The 21,003-nt window shown below is 35.2% G+C and overlaps 1 protein-coding gene and 1 long non-coding RNA gene across 3 annotated transcripts; both read left to right on the top strand.

The window, feature by feature from the left end:
- The first annotated feature begins 5,313 nt into the window (after positions 1–5,313).
- On the top strand, positions 5,314–8,854 carry LOC133688475 (protein CfxQ homolog). Its single transcript, XM_062107967.1, has 7 exons — positions 5,314–5,600; positions 5,964–6,074; positions 6,218–6,316; positions 6,435–6,545; positions 6,638–6,941; positions 7,769–7,908; positions 8,004–8,854. Exons 1-7 carry the CDS (start codon positions 5,445–5,447, stop codon positions 8,532–8,534), a joined length of 1,452 nt encoding a protein of 483 aa, XP_061963951.1. The 5' UTR covers positions 5,314–5,444; the 3' UTR covers positions 8,535–8,854.
- Positions 8,855–14,874: 6,020 nt separating this feature from the next.
- LOC133688476 (uncharacterized) lies at positions 14,875–16,464 on the top strand. 2 transcript variants are annotated; one of them, XR_009841157.1, is made up of 3 exons: positions 14,884–15,074; positions 15,548–15,821; positions 16,110–16,464. It is a non-coding gene; the product is annotated as an uncharacterized LOC133688476 (long non-coding RNA). The 2 variants fall into 2 exon arrangements; XR_009841156.1 differs by having other exon boundaries at positions 14,875–15,821.
- The last annotated feature ends 4,539 nt before the right edge of the window (positions 16,465–21,003 follow it).

Genomic DNA, 21,003 nt, shown 5'->3' with positions numbered 1-21,003 from the left:
ATTCATGATTTTAAAAGTGTGAATGTTCCTATCTCTACAATCTTTTACCTCAATGAATGGTACATCCACATTCTCAATCATATAAACTGTCTCCTCAGCTTTGACAATTATCAACATCATATTCATAATTTATCACAAACATTTATCACACTTCACACTAACAATATCATATATGAGATAAAATGTATATTTTTCCATTATAAGTCTTTATCTATAAGATTACACCCATCAGTCTTTTCAAAGATCAACAATCTCATTGAATTAGACAAATTTTCTTTTTAAAGCATAATATGGCTAGCACCATAACTTACTCATACCATGATTTATTTAAAAATTTTGTCCCATTAATTCCTCCTTTTTATAAAAAATCAACATATCAGAATGATTTTCATCTCTAAATTCAATAATCATCCTCAAAGTTCCAATCCATAACAACATAATTAATTCAATCATGTTATATATGATAACCAAACTTATCTAAAATCATCTCCCACACAAAATTAGGGATTGATAATTCACAATTCACTTATGCAAACATATTTTTATTACACATTATCTGGTTTCCTCTTAGCTGGCTACAAATGTCTTTAGGAACACCATGTTTTCTTCATTATTTCTTCCTAATTTAGAACCTATTACAAGTTATTCTAACCCAATTGATTCAATTCATCATCAATTTGTATTTACGCTGAACTTTTACCATGAACTCTAACATCAATTTCATGATTTCTACCTCAATTATTATTTGTTTTGTATGAAATTGCTAAATTAGATTTAGAACTTCTTATCAAATGTTAATCTAGTTTTTAAATCCCAATCAATCAAAACTTTTTGAAATCTCCCCATAAAAACCCTTGTAACCATGAATAGTGTCGGTTCCTCCCCTGGTTTCCTTCACTTTTCTCACTTGTTTAAATGTTTAAGGGTGTGTTGATGAGTGTTTCTCTCAACTCCCTCTAAATCCCTTGATTTCTCTAAGAATTTTAAAGGAAATTTTCAAATCTTCCTCCCCTCTTTAATTTCTAGCACAACCAACCTTCAAGAGGAGAAGGGGAGATGGTTTTTATATGTGAAACTTTTTTATTTACACTTTGGCCCTTTTTTCGTAAATTTTAATTTGTCCTTAAAGTTTCAAATTAATGCTTCATTGTCTTAACAAGTGTCTCACCACTTTATTTTTCTCCCATAAACATAAATTTAATTTTTTTTCTAAATCTTAATTTAACCCATTTTATTTTTTAGTTTCATTTATTTATTATTTTATTTTTAGATGGGTGTTTACAATTATCCTTACCTTTCTTATACTTAATGACATATAAAAAGGTCTCAACGAACTCTACCTATTTTGCAGGTCTTCTATTTAGCTTACTTTATCCTTTAAAGTGCTTTAATGATTCTTGATCTATATGGATAACAAAATCTTTTGAACACAAGTAATGTTGCCAAGTTTCCAAAGTCCTAATTAACATATAAAGCCTTTTATCATAAGTTGGGTAGTTCAATGTTACTTTATTTTTTTCACTAAAATAGGCTATTGATCGCTTCTCCTATATAAAAAAGGCTCCAATACCTATTTCTGAGACATCACACTCCATCTTAAATGTTTTAGAAATATTAGATAATGTTAATAAGGGTATGATACATAGCATATCTTTAATCAAATTAATACATACTCTTGTTCACTATCCCATTTAAACCTAATATATTTCTTAACAACCTCAATGAGTGGAGCAATTAGCATGTTGAAATCCTTAACAAATTTCCTTTAAAAACTAGTCAAACCATAAAAACTTCTTACCTTTGGTAAAATAATTAGGCATTGGTCATTATTTGATAGCCTTCACCTTTTTTCTCATTCATCTTTATACCTTTTGCATTAATAATATAACCAAGAAAAACATTTTTTTTCCATGCAAAAAGTACACCTTTTTAAATTAGCATATAATTTTTTATTTTTTAAAATATCAATCACATAACATAAATGGTTATCATGCTCATCTAAGCTTTTACTATAAACCAATATATAATCAAAATAGACTACCATAAACCTGGCTATAAATTCACACAATACATGATTCATTAATCTCATAAATATGTTTGATGCATTAGTGAGATCAAACAACATAACCAACCATTCATTTAACACATGTTTAGTCTTAAAAATAGTTTTTCATTCATCACCTTCTTTTATTCTAATTTGATGATAATCACTTTTCAAATTAATTTTCATAAAGATACATGAACCCATATAATTCATCAACATATCATTTAGCCTATGAATTGGATATCTATATTTTATTGTAATGTAGTTGACAAATCAACAATCCATAAACATCATTTAAGACCTATCCTTCTTCGATAGAAGAAGCATTGATAATGCATATGAATTCATGTTCTTCTTACGTATGCCTTATCTATCAGCTTTTTAACTTGCCTTTAAACCTTTTTTTCTTCTTTGAATTACTTTTATAGTTTAGTCAATTAGGAATTGTAGCTCCATGCATGGGATTAATTTGATGCTTTATTCCCTTGAATGGTGGTAAACCACTAGGAACATCATTATGGAATGCATTTTTTATATTTCTACAACAAAAAAACAACAACACTGTAAAGAGATTAATCAAGATCATTAGTATTAAAACATGCCTTTTATATAAAATTACATAGACTAGTTAATATGAAAAGCACTTTTAACATAACTCTTTTTTGCATAAAACTGACTTGATTCTTTATCTTTCTTTCAACAGGTTCATTTTTTTCTTTTCATGTGGCCCTTTTTTATTTTCTCTCATCTTGATCACCTCTTTCTTTTTCCTTCTCTTGACCATCTTTTTACTTTTCACTCCTCTCACCCTGAATCTCTCCTTTTAATTTCAATTGATGTTTATCTACTTATTTTAGGGTCAAATGTACAAGGGTGATGAATTTATTATCTTTTACAAAAGAGTACCTATTCTTAAACCCATTATAAATAACATTTTTATCGAACTTTTATGGTTTGACCAATAGTATTTGACCCCCCTCATGTAATGGTACAACATCATAAAACACCTATAATAAACCTCGCACATTCCCTTGTGTTTTTACACTCAAAAGATGTGTCACTCCACTCATGTTTCACTCTTAACTTGGCTTTTATCGATGTTATTCTCGCATCCTCTTGTCTTTTATCACTCTTAACTCCTCTCTTCAACTCTTTATTGAACTAACAAAAATCAATAAAAAGAAATCAGATCGTAAAGTTCAAACCACCAAAATCAAAATGACAAAGAGAAACAAAAATAGAAAAGGAATTTAGGAATAACTCAACAAACATGAACTCAATATGAAATAAATTAAAAAAAAAATTCGAATGAATAAATCAACAAACTCAAATTCAATATGGAATCTTGATTTATGATATTGCTTTTTTTTAGTAGATCACAATTTGGTAGATAAACTCTTTTTTTTTTGGCAAATCACAATTTGATAGATAAATTTTTCTCTTATTTTTTTTAACTTAAAGAAATAAAAAATTGAAAAGGTAAGGAAAACCTAATTCAAGAACAAGATGAATTTTACACTAACTATCTTAAATGTGCACACACCATGAAATAACCCTATATGGTGTGATCTTGAAATAAAAAGAAAAAAAGAAGAAAACAAGAACAAAATAAGAGATTAAAGATAACAAACTGATTTTAGAGCCAAACTCTGATATCAAACTAATGCAAACCTGAAAAGGCTAAACCTTATAACCTAAAATTAAAAATTGGAATGCTTACCCGAAAAAGCTAAAATCAGATTAGAAAACCTTGACCCAATAATTTCTAGAACCAATAACCAAAGGTAAACACCACAAAGATAATATCTTTGATAAGTTTTGGAAGATGAAGAACCCAAAGAAGAAGCGCACCAACAATATTTGATTCTTAATGACGATAAAAATTTTGTCTTTCAATGTTATTTTAGCTACTTATACAATATGGCTTACAAAATAAATCTTGATTATCTAATGAGATAAAATTAAATTCGCGTGACTAACTAACTTAAATCCAAGACTGAATAAGAATAAAAATAACTTTAATTAGCTATTAGGTTTAAATTAAACTCACATAACTAACTAACTTAAATCCAAAACTTAATAAAAATAAAGTACAAAACTCATGCTTGTATTTAATAAGGTCTAATCCGTATATTCCTGAATAGTAATCTCTGAGCCTTATCGAAAGGCCTTCATAATGTTAATTGCTATAAAATTTTAATTTTATGAGAAATAGAGCCTTCAAAATCTTTTAACAATTTTTCAGAATCATTCAACAATTTGATTTAAAGTTATGAAAATTAATATAAATTATGTAGTCAAGCTCTAATATATGTTAAACAACCCCAATGCTTGGGTCATATTAATCAAGGTTTGATTCTCATTTGAACCCATTTTTATACTTGACAACACCTTAAAAAAATTCTCAAAACTTACTCAACCCAAATATTATGAATCAACTCAATAAATGCCTCTTTGATCATTTTGGCTTTTGTTGTTGTAATAGGTCCACTCGACACATATAATGGATAATGCAGTGTTGCTTATTGATTCTCATCAAGGTAAGAATGTTAGAGATGTTAAGAAAATATGTATGCGCGTAATTTCCTCTTGTTTAAGGACATTTATATATCTACAAATAATGCATTTGCATGGTTATAAGGGAAAAATGAAGAAAAAACTATCACATCTAATTTAATAATAATCATGTTTTATAGACTATAAAAAATATTATCATGAGAGTCATTCACTCAATATAAATGTATCTAATGTGTCAAATATTGTTTTTGTGGTTGTCATGATAGAAAGATATAAGAGCATTAATTATAAATACTACCTGTATGAAAAATGAGTGAATGTATTTGGGTTATATGAGTTGGCCGTGGTACACACCTTGCTCATCAAAATTTAAACTCGAGTTGGAGCTTGTGTCCTGTGCCTTTGGATAGGCACTATACCCATCAATATCTAATTTTTTTTACAGTGATGAGTAGGAGTTTATTTGATATTATGATAGTATAAAATGTTGTTTATTTAAAAATTTATTAAAATAATATATATATATATATATTATATTAGTGCATAAAAAAAATTAAAAAATTATTTTGAGAAAAAAAACTAATTTTTTAAAAATATTTTTCAACCGTAAAACAAATTCGGCATTCGTACATTTATCTCCACGTGATTCGCAGAACCAAACATGAGATAATTTAGTTTTTCCAAAAGTGATACAGATGAAAAAGAAAAATTGGACGGAAGTGTTAAATTTGCGCACTAAAGTCGGACTTGCTATATTACTGACTGACCGCCAAGGACGCTCCAAGAGAAAATTCCAAGAAATCCAAATTCTTCCGCTCTCTTTTTGTTTGGTGGGAAATAGAAGCGAAGCCACCAATAAAGGAAAGGAAAAGAAAGTCATAAAATGAACACAGAAACAATGCAGCGGAATCGTCAGGGTCAAGGGTCGAGAACTTCCAAGCCTGCCACCATTCATAGCTGTGCTCAATCGGGAGATCTTCTTGGGTTCCAAAGGTTACTCAGTGGAAACCCTTATCTCCTCAATGAAAGAAACCCTGTTGTAAGATCCCATTAGTTTCCTTTCTTTAATTCTCATCATGTTCATGATTCTGTTTTGTTTCCGGGTGGGTTTTTCTATGTTCTGTGAAAATGGTGTTCTTTAACGGGTATATTGTGAAACTGAAAGATCTTGCTTCATTTTATCTGCTGGGTTGGTTCGTGTATTTTTGCTCGTTTTGTTTTTGTGATTGGTTGGTGGATCTGTTATGGACACAATTGAATGGAAACTGGTGAATTTGTTGTCACTTGTATGGTTGACTACGGTATCTGTGACTGAGTTAAAGAAAGAAGAAAAGTCCATGCATCTTTTTATCTGGTTGTATTTTTTTTTCTTTAAATTTTAACTTGATTTGCTTAATTGCAGATGGCGCAGACTCCACTTCATGTTTCTGCTGGTTACAACAGGGCTGAGATAATTAAATTTCTTCTTGATTGGCAAGGAACTGAGAAGGTTGAACTGGAGCCTAGGAATATGGTAAGCGGAGAGTACATGCATATGTGTCAGTTTCCTGGTCAAATTTTATACCAATTGCTTAGATCTTTCTATAAATTTATGCAAGCTTCTCTTGATTAACAAATCTGATTTCTTTGTGGTTGTTATCATCCTGAAATTTGCAGTATGGAGAAACTCCTTTACACATGGCAGCGAAGAATGGTTGCAGCGAAGCTGCACGGTTGCTTCTTGCTCATGGTGCTATTATTGAAGCCAAAGCGAATGTCTGCTTTCTTGGCGCCATGTTATCCATTTTTTGTTTTTTTTCAAATTAAAACTGGGAACTTTGGAAGACAATTTCTAACATGAACTGCTTTTTTCCTACTTGTCTTATTCTTGCAGAATGGAATGACACCGTTACACCTTGCAGTTTGGTACTCAATCAGAGTGGAAGATCACTCAACTGTTAAGACATTGCTGGAGTATAATGCTGACTGCAGTGCAGAGGACAATGTATTGTAGATGCCAGTGCTCAATTTTTTCCATTTTAAATTAATTTTCTTTATTATAAAACACTGGTAATTTGTGTAACCTTAAATTTGCAGGAAGGCATGACTCCTTTGAATCATCTCTCACCAGGTCCAAGGAGTGAGGAGTTGTGTAAACTATTGCAGTGGCATCTTGAAGAGCAGAGAAAGAGAAAAACACTTGAAGCATGCTCTAAAACAAAAGCTAAGATGGATGAACTTGAAGATGCTTTATCAAATGTTGTGGGGTTGCATGACCTCAAGATACAACTGAGAAAATGGGCAAAGGGTATGCTTTTGGATGAGAGGCGCAGGGCCCTTGGTATGAAAGTTGGTCTGAGAAGACCGCCTCATATGGCTTTCTTGGGAAGCCCTGGAACAGGTATTGGGCTGTTTGATTGTTTCTGTATCATTATGCTATTTCATCATATTCCATAAATCATTCTTCAGTCCTGAAATCCAAAAAAAGAAAATCTTGATCTAATATTTTAATTTTACAATGCTATTTTGCCTTCTCTTCTGGTGAATAACTTATGATCTTCCTTTTTGCAAGTGTTTCAGAATTCTCAAATCCCGTTGCTATTTAACGATGATTTAATGATTGCATTCTCATGTGTATTGTCAAACTTGTGTCATTAGCTTGGATTAACTCTTAACACTCTTGTGTTGTGGAGACAGACAATGGAGTTCTGAGCTAAATTTAATAAGGCCTTGTTGCCAAAAAATTGGCTCGATGCCCCCTTTTGTATTCCACTATTTACTGAACCACAGTTTTCATTAAATTGTAGACCAAAATCTCTTTTTCCAGATAAGTCAATCCATCCCATTTTGTTTCTGAGATTGTTCTTCTCAAACATTTGCAAGTTTTCCCAGTTAATGCTACCTGTACCTTATAGTTTATGTTGCCAGTTGGCTTCCCCTATTAGATGTTAAAAGGAAAGACTAAGCTGCTCATGATGTTCTTGGGGTGACAAAAAAGATTATCATTCATTTCTTCAGTTTATCAATATGTATGCCTGTTGCTCTCTTGTTTAAACCCTTAATATTTCTCTTTAGGATAGTCCGGATCTCATTTTTTGCTGAAAAGTGGTAGAGAAGTACAAGAATAGTCAACTGATTGATTTTAAATTATCTTGTGATTGAACTCAAATTTTTCTGTATATCTTTGATTAAGTCATAAAGTGAGATGATAATTATCATATTCTATAGGTAAGACCATGGTAGCTCGAATACTTGGAAGATTACTGCATATGGTAGGAGTTCTACCTACTGACAAGGTAACAGAAGTACAACGTACAGATTTGGTTGGTGAATTTGTTGGTCACACTGGACCCAAGACTAGAAGAAAGGTTTGTTGCTGGGGTTTCTGAAATCAAATGTCAGCTTTCTTGGCAGATAATGTAATGCTCTCTTTTGCCAAACTAATTTACAACACCTGTTGCAGATTGCAGAAGCAGAGGGAGGAATTCTTTTTGTGGATGAAGCATATCGGCTTATACCATCACAGAAAGAGGATGAGAAGGACTATGGGATTGAAGCCTTAGAAGAAATTATGTCTGTTATGGACAGTGGAAAAGTCGTAGTCATATTTGCTGGCTATAGTGAACCTATGAAGCGTGTGATATCTTCAAATGAGGGTTTCTGTAGAAGGGTTACCAAGTTTTTCCATTTTAATGACTTCTCTTCTGAAGATTTAGCAAATATTTGCCACATCAAGATGAATAATCAGGATGAAGGTAGTTCGCTGTATGGTTTTAAATTACATTCTTCATGCAGTGGAGATGCCATTGCCGCCCTGATCAAGAGAGAAACAACAGAAAAGCAGCGTAGGGAAATGAATGGAGGTTTAGTAAATGTCATGTTAGCTAATGCTAGAGAGACTTTGGATCTCAGGCTTGATTTCAACTGTATTGATACCGATGAACTGCAGACCATCACCTTAGAGGATTTGGAAGCTGGCTGTCAACTGTTATAGTCATGATAAGGAAAGAATGTTCGAGTAATATATTTTTGGTAGTCTGGTAGGATTCCATTGTTTTCTAATGTTTATATCCTCGTTCCTCCAACTGTCTTGGGGTCCAAGTTTGTCAAAGATTTTGCATATCCTGTCCATGATCAGGAAAGAATGTCCTGATGATAGGTATTCCCTCAATCTCTTATTAATTCATTCATATGGCCATTCATTATGCCTGTGCCTTCTTGTAGTTAATCTTTTTCAACTTATGCTTACAAATTTCTTTGTATTCTGTAATTGTAAAACCTTTGGCATTAGTAATTCTATTATGATTCCCTTCATCTTTCCTATTCTCTCTCTCTCCCTCTCCCTCTCTCTCTCTCTCTCTCTCTCTCCCTCTCTCTCCATTGTGGGGTGTGGAGAGAAGCAATTATTGATGTATATGGCTACCGGTTGCAGTCTCTCACTGCTTCTTAACAATAACAATAAGTAAATTAGCACAGAATCACTCTGCAGAGGAATCTTTTCAATTTGTATTTGAAGAATGCAATTGCAAGAATACATAAATACAAAATTAATTAATTCTCTTGTTTTGTTCCTCTTTTTAAATACCTTACAACTAAGGAAATAGTCTAATACATAAGTGAAACGTAATACTAATTTAACTAGGAACTAACAACTATTTTAAGAAAATAATAACTACAACTAATGAGTTTTAATCGGGTTCTGTCAAGATTCTTTGATTTCCCCACGTTTCTATTTTCTAGTAGGATTCATGCATTATTACGGGGTCTCTTCTCGAGCCTCCTGATTTACATCAATTACGGTCTCAAGTTCCTGATATGGATACAAACGTGGCCAGTCATCAAACGTGGCTAACATCTCCAGAATATGGGTACAAGAACGTGGGTTCATGCAGGGAGTTCACGACCAGATTGTTGTCTCAGGAACATGGGTTCATGCAGGATAATTCATGCATTACTGTAGAGTGGACAACGTGATCTGTAGTAATGGATTAGTGGTGTAATTAATTCCTTGTTAATTGTTTGTCATTCTGTTTTGTTAATTATGTTTTCTTAATTCCTGTTATGTATGGCTATAAATGCCAATTGGTAATTGAATAGAACTATGCAGAAAATTAATCCAATTATCACGATTCTCTCCCCTGTCTTCCTTCTTCCTTCTTTCTCCTTAAATTAATTCTATCAGTGGTATCAGAGCCAGGTTCTCATAGCTTCAATCATGGATACTCGCGGCAAGTCAAATGCGGAGTTTCGCAACGAAGTTAATGAAATCCTACTTTGACACGAGTCGAGTTTTGATCAAGTTAATGCTACACACTTCAAGCAGTATTGACAAAGCTCCAAGCTCTTCGTACTACCTGTAACCTCAGTAGTAATTCACCTGAAATTAATCCCTTTGCTAATGAAGAGTCTTCACGACAACAACCAACTCACTCTCAACCAGCTAACCATCATCAACATCACAATCTCAAGTTATCCTTTCCAAAATTTGGTGGAGATGATCCTATCGGTTGGATTTACAAGGCAGAGCAATATTTCGAATTCCAAAACATTATGCCAAACCAGCAGGTTCAGTTAGCCTCTTTCCATCTAGAGGGCATTGCTTTACAGTGGCATAGATGGTTGACCAAGTTTCGCGGGCCGCTAACGTGGGAGGAGTTGACCAAGGCGATACAACAACGGTTCGGTCCAACAGACTATGAAGACCCATCGGAAGCTTTGACTCGTCTTAAACAAAACACAACGGTGGCAGCATACCAAGAAGCTTTTGAGAGACTCTCACATCAAGTTGATGGTCTGCCGGAAAATTTCTTAATTGGTTGTTTTATTGCAGGACTTCGGGATGAGATTCGTTTGGATGTTAAAATCAAACAACCTCATACCCTGGCAGAGACAATAGGAGTGGCGAGGTTGATTGAGGAACGAAATCAGTTGCACAAGAGAGCCCCTCTTCCAATAAGGGCAGGACCAATTCCAGTGATAACAAAAGCATCACTTAACCCCACGGCTGGAGTGCTGGGGCCACCACAAGGCCAAAGAATTAATTCAAGTTCCAACCCATCATCAACACCTTTTCGCAGGATTACTAATCAAGAGGCCAGAGATCGTAGAGAGAAGGGCTTATGTTACTATTGCGACGAAAAGTTTGTTCCAGGACATCGTTGCCAACGTCCACAGTTGTTTATGATTTGGGACTCTCCTGACTCCTGCACTAACGAGATGGCTAACGACCAGTTAGAAGTGGAAAATAAAATCATTCCTGAGATTTCTTTCCATGCCATGACTGGAACCGATCATCCACAAACTGTGCGTGTCATAGGGCAGCTGAAGAATAAGAAGGTAATGTTGCTGGTAGATGGAGGCAGTACTCACAATTTCATTGATGAAGCTATTGTTTCTAAGTTTGGTTTGCCAGTGAACCGGGAGAAGAAATTTCAAGTTATGGTGGCTAATCGAGAGAAGATAGATTGTGTGGGGCAGTGTCGGGCACTCACCATCAACATTGAAGGTTATCCAGTCACTGCTGATTTTTACATCCTTCCTGTGGCAGCATGCCAACTCGTGCTTGGAGTGCAATGGCTGGAAACCCTTGGTCCTGTGGAGATGGACTATAAGAAGCTGACCATGTCTTTCACAGAAGATGGTGTATCTCATACTTTCCATGGAATCAAACCAACGAGCGTCGCAGCCTTGACTGAGAAGGAACTTTATGGCTTGCAGGGTGTTGGTTTTTTCTTCCAAATAACACCAACTGCAAGCAATGTTCAGAAACCTTCTTATTCGCCTGACATGAGCTCACTTTTAGCTAAATATTCTTCAGTCTTTGCAGCCCCTACAGGATTACCATCCCCACGAACGCATGATCATCAAATTCCACTACAACCACAAACTGTGCCAGTAAGTGTCCGACCTTACAGATATCCTTATTATCAGAAAACTGAAATTGAGAAAATGGTGCAAGAGCTGCTACAGACTGGACTGATAAGACCAAGCAACGGTCCATTTTCCTCTCCTGTTTTGTTAGTGAAGAAACCGGATGGAGCATGGAGGTTCTGTGTAGATTACCGTGCTTTGAATGATATTACAATCAAAGATAAGTATCCTATTCCGGTGATTGATGAATTATTAGATGAAGTTCATGGATCAAAAATTTATTCGAAATTGGATCTACGTTCCGGTTATCATCAAATCCGAGTACGCGAGGAAGATGTTCCTAAAACAGCTTTTCGCACTCACGAAGGTCATTACGAGTTTGTAGTGATGCCGTTTGGCCTCACCAATGCGCCAGCAACATTCCAAAGCCTCATGAATGAGCTTTTTCGCCCTCATCTTTGAAAATTCATCTTGGTGTTCTTTGACGATATTCTTGTATATTCAAAATCATGGGAAGAACACCTTATGCATTTGCAAACTGTACTTAATATATTGTCCACTAACTCCTTGTTTGCAAAGGCGGAGAAATGTTGTTTCAGAGTTTTACAGGTGGACTACCTGGGGCATCAAATTTCTGCACAAGGGGTATCAGTTGATCCCAAGAAAATTCAGGCAGTACTGGATTGGCCGAAACCAACAACTGTGAAAGGGATGCGTGGCTTCCTCGGGTTGGTTGGATATTATCGTAAATTTATACGTCACTTTGGTGGGATATCAGCTCCTCTAACACAGCTCTTGCATAAAGACAACTTCCACTGGACAGCGGCAGCAGAACAGGCCTTCAAACAACTCAAAGAGGCATTAATGACACCACCTGTTTTGCGCCTTCCTGATTTCACCCAATAATTTGTTGTGGAATGTGATGCAAGTGGAATTGGTATGGGTGCCATTCTAACTCAGAATAATCAACCAGTGGCATATTTCAGTGAGGCGTTAAAAGGGTCAGCCTTGGCATTATCCACCTATGAAAAGGAAATGCTAGCCATCGTCAAAGCTGTTAAGAAATGGCGTCCTTATTTGCTGGGGAAGACGTTTACTGTTCGCACAGATCAGAAGAGTCTTAAGTATTTGTTAGAACAACGAATTACTACTCCTGCTCAGACATGATGGCTACCAAAGTTTCTTGGTTATGATTACAAGATTGAATATAAACGTGGACTTGAAAATCAAGGTGCAGACTCCTTATCCCGTGTCGTGGAATTCCAATTTTTATCTCTTTCTTTACCCTTGGCAGATTGGTGGTCCTTGCTGCAACATGAGGTCCTTGAAGATCCTTTTTATCAAAAGTTACTGCAGCAGGGCTCTTCTTCACTCAATCAGTCCTTACAGCTGCGGGATGGTGTATCGTTTAAGAAAGGCAAGGTTTTCTTGAATCCTGTTTCTTCCTTCATTTCCAAGGTATTAGCCTATGGTCATTCATCTCCAGTCGGTGGCCATTTTGGATATCACAAGACTCTTGCTCGTATTAAACACAATTTCCTCTGGTCTGGCATGCGTGGGATGGTTAAAGACTACTTGAAAGAATGTGATGTCTGTCAAAGATTCAAGAACGATTGCATGAAACCGTTAGGCTTGCTTCAACCTTTGCCAATTCCTACCAGAATATGGACTGATATTTCAATGGATTTCATTGAAGGCTTGCCATCCTCTAACGGGTATTCTGTTATCATGGTTGTTGTCGACCGTTTGACAAAGTATGCTCATTTTGTAGCATTAAAACACCCTTTTTCTGCTGCAACCGTGGCTAAAGCTTTTATCACCAATGTGGTTCGCCTGCATGGAATTCCAACGTCGATTGTTAGTGATCGTGACAAGGTGTTTCTTAGTTCTTTTTGGCAGGCATTGTTCCAATTACAGGGTACTCAACTATGCATGAGCTCAAGTTATCACCCGCAATCCGATGGCCAAACTGAAGTAATGAACCGCACCTTGGAGCAATATCTTCGTTGCTTTACTGGTGATCAACCAAGAAAGTGGGTGGAATGGCTTTCATGGGCAGAATACAGTTACAACACTGCTACTCATTCGTCCACCAAATTAACCCCCTTTGAAGCTGTTTATGGAACTCCACCTCCAACCTTGTTGACGTATGTTCCAGGTACTTCTCGTATTCAAGCAGTGGATGAGTGTTTACATGATCGCGATGCCATTTTAAAAGACTTAAGGCATAATCTTCAGCTGGCTCAGAATCGCATGAAGTGTCAAACAGATCAACACAGGCGCGATATCTTATTTAATGTGGGGGATTATGTGTATTTGAAGTTGCAGCCTTACAGGCAGACTTCTGTGGCCTTACGCTTATCTCAGAAACTTTCTCCCCGTTTCTTTGGTCCCTATCAGATTATTGGCAAAATTGGTCCGGTTGCCTATAAATTGTCATTGCCCGCAGGCTCCCAAATCCATAATGTGTTCCATGTCAGTTTGCTGCGAAAGTATCACGGGTCAGGTATTCAGGCTTCCCCGCAGCTTCCCTTGCATTTTGATGCCTCTGCTTGTCTTCCAGAGCCTGAAGCAATCTTGGATCGCAGAACCATTCGTAAGGGAAATTATCGCCCCAAGTCTGAAATTCTAGTCAAATGGAAGAATGCTCCTGCAGAAGATGCAACTTGGGAGAACGAGTGGCGTTTCAGTAAGTCTTATCCTTCCTTCATCCTTGTGGACAAGGATTCTTAAGCGGGTGGGAATGATATGGATACAAACGTGGCCAGTCATCAAACGTGGCTAACATCTCCAGAATATAGGTACAAGAACGTGGGTTTATGCAGGGAGTTCACGACCAGAGTGTTGTCTCAGGAACGTGGGTTCATGCAGGATAATTCATGCATTACTGCAGAGTGAACAACGTGATCTGTAGTAATGGATTAGTGGTGTAATTAATTCCTTGTTAATTGTTTGTCATTCTGTTTTCTTAATTCCTGTTATGTATGGCTATAAATGCCAATTGGTAATTGAATAGAACTATGCAGAAAATTAATCCAATTATCACGATTCTCTCCCCTGTCTTCCTTCTTCCTTCTTTCTCCTTAAATTAATTCTATCAGTTCCCTCTCGATTATACTCTCACTGCCCACCTCTTCAATTCCTTCAATTTCAACCTCTGATTTATCTTCTACATCCACTTCTCTAAGGCCTATACTAATGTTTAAAAACAACTCAAAGCCAGTCAAAATTTCACCTTTTCTTTGCTTTTCTTTTCAACAATCTTCAAAAGTGTTTGCTTTTTCTTCCAATAATCAAGACGGGTCAGCAGAACAGTTCTTAGAAAACAATTCTATTGTGGATTTCATGAAGTTCAAGTGAGGGTCTGATAGAAGCAGTGGTGAGTTGCAGACTGCTGCTGTTGTTTATAGAAAGAGATTCCCTTGGTCCATTTTCTACCCTTTTTTTCAGGTACTTCTTTCTCAATCTTGGCTTTGTTTCAATTGGGTTTGATGTTTTAGTCAGCTTACTAAATTATTTATTGTTTGCTTTTGTTCATATACAATTTTGCCTGTACAGGTTGATTTGGTTTCTACAATTCACATTGCAGATAAAGAGCATGTCCTACTTTGTTTGAATATGGTTTTTTCATTTCTCTGGTGTTGTTTAAGATTGATTACAGACGGTGTGTATATCTGATCTTATATGAAGGCTACATTTATTTTTAAATTATTTGGTACTTCTGGATATATTGATGTTATTACAAATTGTATTTAGCTCAATCTACTTGATTAGATATTGTGATTTTTCTAGCTTTCTTCATTGCACTTTTTTTTTTGGTTCTTATACATATCTTGCCTGACAATCAATTCTGGCTAACAGCTTTACCTGATGTCTGTTTCCTAGCTGTATGGATCAAAATTTGAGCTTTGAAAATTCTTAAGCAGCTATTTGTATTTGTCACTAAAAGAATCATTTTTGTTTATGCTGTTGGGATTCCCCGGAATCTCTATCCACTCATTTTAGGAGCTTCTTGAAAGGGCAAGGATTAAGTTTTGGCTTGAGCCACCTATAAAATTATTATTGGTGATGTCTGCAACCACTGTTAGCTGTAATAAGTTGGTTTTTTATTCTCCCATTTCCTGAATTACTCTGCAGATAGTTTGCGACCCTCCAGAAGGATCTTGAACAATATGATTGTGTCTTTTATGAGATGGTGGCTAGCAGGGAGAGTTTGGAAAGTAGAAGAATCCTGTTGCTAAAAAGAGAATGAAAGGAGGTTCACGCTCAAGAGGATTTAACATTTTAGGGTGCATTCAGCGACAAATGGCTTGAATCCTTACGCTTGATTTCCAATTAGACTGTTTTGATTACCAGTTAGAGAATTGGTATCATGCTGATCTTGGCTTATGGGACTTTCAAGTTACTTCAGGTATAAATATCGGTTTTGCTGTTCAAATGAATTTACGTTGCCCCCCCCCCCCCCCCCCTCTTTTTGACTTGTTCTCCTGCTACCTAGTATTGGTACCGATATTTCCATCTGGTGCTCTTTTCAAATAGTGTTATGCAGTTGTATTGTTTGTTATAAAGCAATGTAGGAAGTACTTGATATTGTTTGTTGCTTCAGGAATAAATATCTAATGGTTATGTTTTCCTCTGCTTCAATTGTAGGTAATTTCCATTAGTAATGTAATTCTCTCCTTTTTTTTTAATGTTACAGCTTCTTGGAGTCTGGGATTAGTGATGAAAAGTCTGATTTGAGGAGTGTGTGAATTGAGAAATGAACAGTTGGAGGGGAAAGTGAAAAATTAAGTTAGAAAATGATGTAAAATAGCAAGAAGTAGACTTTAAAAATTGAGAAGTAGTGTCATCTTCACAGTTCAACAACATAAATTGATATGGGCTGCTGCTTTTCGAATCACATATATAATTCCAGGGGTGCCAATAGGGATTTGGGGAAGAGGTTGCGCTTCTATTAGTTTCTGGAACATTAAAATGAAATATATGTTGTTACTATATCATTGAAATGTGTTGCAACCATATCCCTGTTGAGAATATAATGCTTTCTTTGGATAGGGATGCATTATTTGCATAGCAGGTTGTTTTCTCTCTCTAAAGAGGTATCTTGAAGGCTGTAGCATGCCTCTTGCTTGTAGTTCCCATGTCATCTCATGGCTCAGTTTTGTTTCTGCTTTTAATTATTATGTACTACTAGTTTGCAGGAATATTTTTAATTGATAAATCATGATGCGCGGGAACTATAGATTTAAGATTATTTGTGGGAAAATTGAGGATTTAGTAAAAGAAACGAGTACTCGTGTTATTCAGTGTACACCAAGGTTTTGGTTTGGGGTGGGTTTGGGTTAGGTCGAGCATGGGTATTGGTTTTGATTTGTGGTGGGTTTGGGTTAGGTTGATTATGGGTATGGGTGCCTGATTGATACTCGAAACTTGATTAGGTCGGGTTTGATTTATATATATATAATTGTGTTATAACTATTTGTACTGTAGTTGAGTTGGATAGCACACGAGACAAACCACATATCATGAGTTTGAGTGCTAAGAAAGGTAAATATTTTATGCATTGTAACAGACAACTTGTTGTCTATTATTTTTTTTATTAAAAAAAAAAACAAGGCAAGACTTGGCCCTTGCACTGTGACAAATAACTTGTCATTTATCACAATTTTTTTTAAAAAAAATAAGGTTCTTCAACCTATTAATAAAAAAAATATAAAGTAGGATCAGACACACAGATAAGGCCTCCAAGTCTATACACTTTTGATCTACTACTAGTAGGCTAGGCTTTGGGCCTTTGTAAGAGATAATTTGTTGTTAGTCATTTTTTTAAAAATAATAATAATAATAATATGAAGTAGATAACATGTCATCCATCTACATAATAAAAAAAATAAAATAAAACAAGGTTAGGCATGCAAGTTAGACTTTTAGGTCCACGTGCACCTGTCCTGCTATTAGTGGGCTAGGCACTAGGCCTATCCCTTCCATGTTGTTTTTTTTATTTGTTTTTGTATTTTTAGAAACTCAGAAAAATTTTACAACACTCTCTTAGTTTTAAGTTTTAACATGGTTTTTAAATGCTATTATAAATTTTTATTTGAATTTTAATAATTTGTTTTCAATTATTATGTATATGATTTAAAAATAATAATACTAATAATAGATTGTTCATAAGGATTCCATTGAAATCAGTTTTTTATTATTAAAAATTTTAAATAGATTTTGAACACAATTTTTTATATTTATGATTTTTTTAGCTTTTAATCATACAAAATATATGTACATACCATTTTGAGATGGTTTTGTTAACTTACTTTAACAATTATAAATTTTTAAAAAACATAAACAATGATTCTAGTTAACAACATTATGCTGACTAAAATAAACAAGAGATATGTCAATTCAAAACAAGTGTATTTCTTGATCTAATGATAATGCTAAAAAATTTCTATATTTTTGTTATATTAAAAAAAAAATTAGAATGCCCACAATATAATGTGGACATACAAACTAATATTAAAAAAAAAATACATATTTTGATGTATTTCTTATTTTTTTCAGTAAAACAATTCTTCCATATTTTTTTTTAAATGAACTCGTTATTCGATTTTTTATAAGGAAAAACTTGATATTTAAATGAAAACAGGAAATGGAGATTTAAAATGATTTTCTAATATGGTAATTGTTTTTGAAAAAAATGAACTTTTAATAAAATCCAACTTAACCACTGACCTTTTACTCTCTCTTTTTTTTGGATACCTCAATCCACGAGATCAAAGCAATTAACTGACTTTGTTAGGCTTTCCACTCAAAATAAAATGAAATAATTATTCTTTTTTTTTATCAATAAAGTGAGGAGCTTAGTTGGAACTTACTAATAGACGTTTTACAGATTAGGCTTTGTATTATTGAACAGACACCAGGATTTCCTCAATGCTAAAAAATGAAAAGAAAAGAAAAGATACGGCAGGGTGCGGTGCTAAATCAGCGCCGCGAGACAGGGTGTCTCAGCTTATATAATAATATAAATGGATAGGGCTGTGGTAGATTGGCGCTTTCCTATTTGAAGAAGTTACAGGTAATGGAGGATTCTACTGCACAACAACGACCAGGCCAGGCTCAAATAATTCTTGTTCGTTTTAACGGGTTTGATCACTAGCAGTTTCTTACGAGTATCATGTTTCCATTCCCTCCCTTGGGATCTAAGAATTATCAGTGTTCTTCTGGATGCTGCTCTCATGGCTGCCTAAGAGGTTAGTCAGTATTGAATTGAGATCTGTTGATCACGTAGAAGATTGTGCAGCAACTAAAAATCAGGCCAAACCTCAGCAAGTGGAGAAGACATAATAATCCTGGACTTTTAGTTTCGGTTCTGATAAACACCTTGATTTACGTTTTTAGATTCTACTTTTGAATTTTGTATAGCAAATTAGTAGGAGTGATTTACTCACAGTTGTATTATAAATATTTAGACTATACACAACAAACATTGAAAATAAGAAAACCATTCTACCTCATTTGTCTCTGTTAAATTCTACATGGTATCAAAACCAACAACTTACATCCTCTCATAAAGATTCTTCTTTGTCCATTACTTTCATCTCTTCCTTCTAAACTTCTTTCTCAAATTCCTCTTAGCCACCATGGCCGTCTCTCCCTATTCTTCCCTTACTTCTGACAACACTCTACCTGTCTTCAATCCTTCTTTCAGCATCAATATCACCAAACTTACACCAAGTTTCTAAATTGGAAAGCGACCATGCTTCCCAATTTCAAAGGTCAAAAAGTGTTTGGCTATGTTAATGGCACTATTAAAATGCCTGCAAAGGAAATTCCTCACAATGATGGCACCATGCAATCAAACCCAACCTTTGATATATAGGAAACCCAAGACAATCTTCTTCTCAATATTAATACCTCTGTTACTGATGATATACTCATGCAAGTAGCACAATGCACTACTTCTCATGCAGTTTGAATATCTCTTCACACCACTTTTGCTACATAATCAAAAGCTAAGGCCATCTAAATCCGTTCGCAGCTTGCTACTGCTCGTAAAACTATTCAGTCTGTTACAGAATATTTATTGTATGTGAAAAAGCTCTCTAGTGAACTAGCTATGGCAGGTCAGGCATTCAAATGTGATGAAATTATCACATACCTACTCACTGGTCTAGGACCTGAGTATGATTCTCTTATCACCACCATTTCAATTAAAGAAAATGTCACCTTAGAAGAGGTGTACTCTATGCTGCTCATTTGTGAGGCATGTGTGCAGCATCATCAACAAGCTCTCTTATCTGCCATACCATCAGCTAATGTTGCTACCAAGCAACAATCCTTTTCTGGATCCTATGTCTGCAACAACAATCTTACCTTCTGAGGCAGGGGGCGTGGCCATCCCTCCTTTCATGGTAGAGGTAATTTCCAAACTGCTTCTCGTCCAAATAACAACTACACTAATCTTTGGTGTCAGCTCTGTGATAAATCTGGCCATAGTGCGGCTCGATGCTTTAAGAGATTTGACAGTTAGTTTCTTCCTCAACCTTTTCGACCAAATCCTCAAGCTAACATTGCCTCCAACCGACACATTCAGCACTCATTGGAGGAAGAATGGCATGCCGACACTTGAGCTACGCACCATTTGACTATAACTTCAACAACCTTAATATTCATAGTGAAGAGCATGCTGGAAATGATCAGATTCAAGTAGGAGATGGCAAGGGTTTGCACATAACTCACTTAGGCAAGGCATCTTTATCTGCACACTCTAAATATTTTATCCTTGACCAAATATTAGTTGTCCCTCAAATTGCAAAAAATCTTATTTTTATCAAAAAATTCACCGAAGATAATTCTGTTTATTTTGAGTTTCATGCTTCTTGTTTTTTGATCAAGGATTACTCGGGAAACACACTGCATATGGGTGTCGTCAAAGATGGTCTCTAGTGTTTTTCACAGCCTCTTTAGCATTTATATCCCAAAGCTCATGTTGGTGTTTGTGTTTCAGTCTCAGATTGGCACTGTCGTCTTAGGCACGCCTCTTACAACACTGTCAATCATGTTATCCGCTCAAATAATCTTTCTTTTCTTTCCAATAAAAGACACAAGATATGTCATGAATGTGAGATGGCAAAAATCCATAATTTACCTTTTTTTGTTTCTATACCTCATGTTACTAAGCCCTTGGAACTCATTTATTCAGATGTCTGGGGGCCTAGTTCCATGATTTCCAACTACGGCTCTCGCTATTATGTTTGTTTCTTGGATGCTTTCACAAAATATATTTGGTTATTTCCTCTTAAGCAAAAATTCGATGTTGAAAATATTTTCTTACATTTTCAAACGTATGTTGAACGCCATTTTAATACCAAAATTAAGGCCATTCAAACTGATTGGGGAGGTGAGTATCATAGATTAAATACATATTTTTTCAAATGTGGTATTCAACATTGTCTAACTTGCCCGTACACACATAAGCAAATGGGAGTTGTTGAAAGACGACATCGTCAAATTGTTGAAATGGGTCTAGCATTATTGGCCTATGTTAATCTTCTAAAACCATACTGGGAGGATGCATTTTTAACTGCTAT

Source organism: Populus nigra, chromosome 3, assembly GCF_951802175.1.
Source record: "Populus nigra chromosome 3, ddPopNigr1.1, whole genome shotgun sequence".
In the NCBI taxonomy this organism is placed as follows: Eukaryota; Viridiplantae; Streptophyta; class Magnoliopsida; order Malpighiales; family Salicaceae; genus Populus; species Populus nigra.
The sequence above is the reverse complement of the archived record's forward strand: the minus strand, read 5'-3'. Positions and strand labels throughout refer to the sequence as shown.

What these genes read in the sequence shown, in the direction of transcription:
- LOC133688475 (XM_062107967.1), top strand. Translation starts at nt 5,445, where the DNA reads ATGAACACAGAAACAATGCAGCGGAATCGTCAGGGTCAAGGGTCGAGA. An exon ending in TTATTGAAGCCAAAGCGAAT is followed by an intron (nt 6,317 to 6,434) that starts GTCTGCTTTCTT and finishes TTATTCTTGCAG; the next exon opens with AATGGAATGACACCGTTACA. An exon ending in CTTGGGAAGCCCTGGAACAG is followed by an intron (nt 6,942 to 7,768) that starts GTATTGGGCTGT and finishes CATATTCTATAG; the next exon opens with GTAAGACCATGGTAGCTCGA.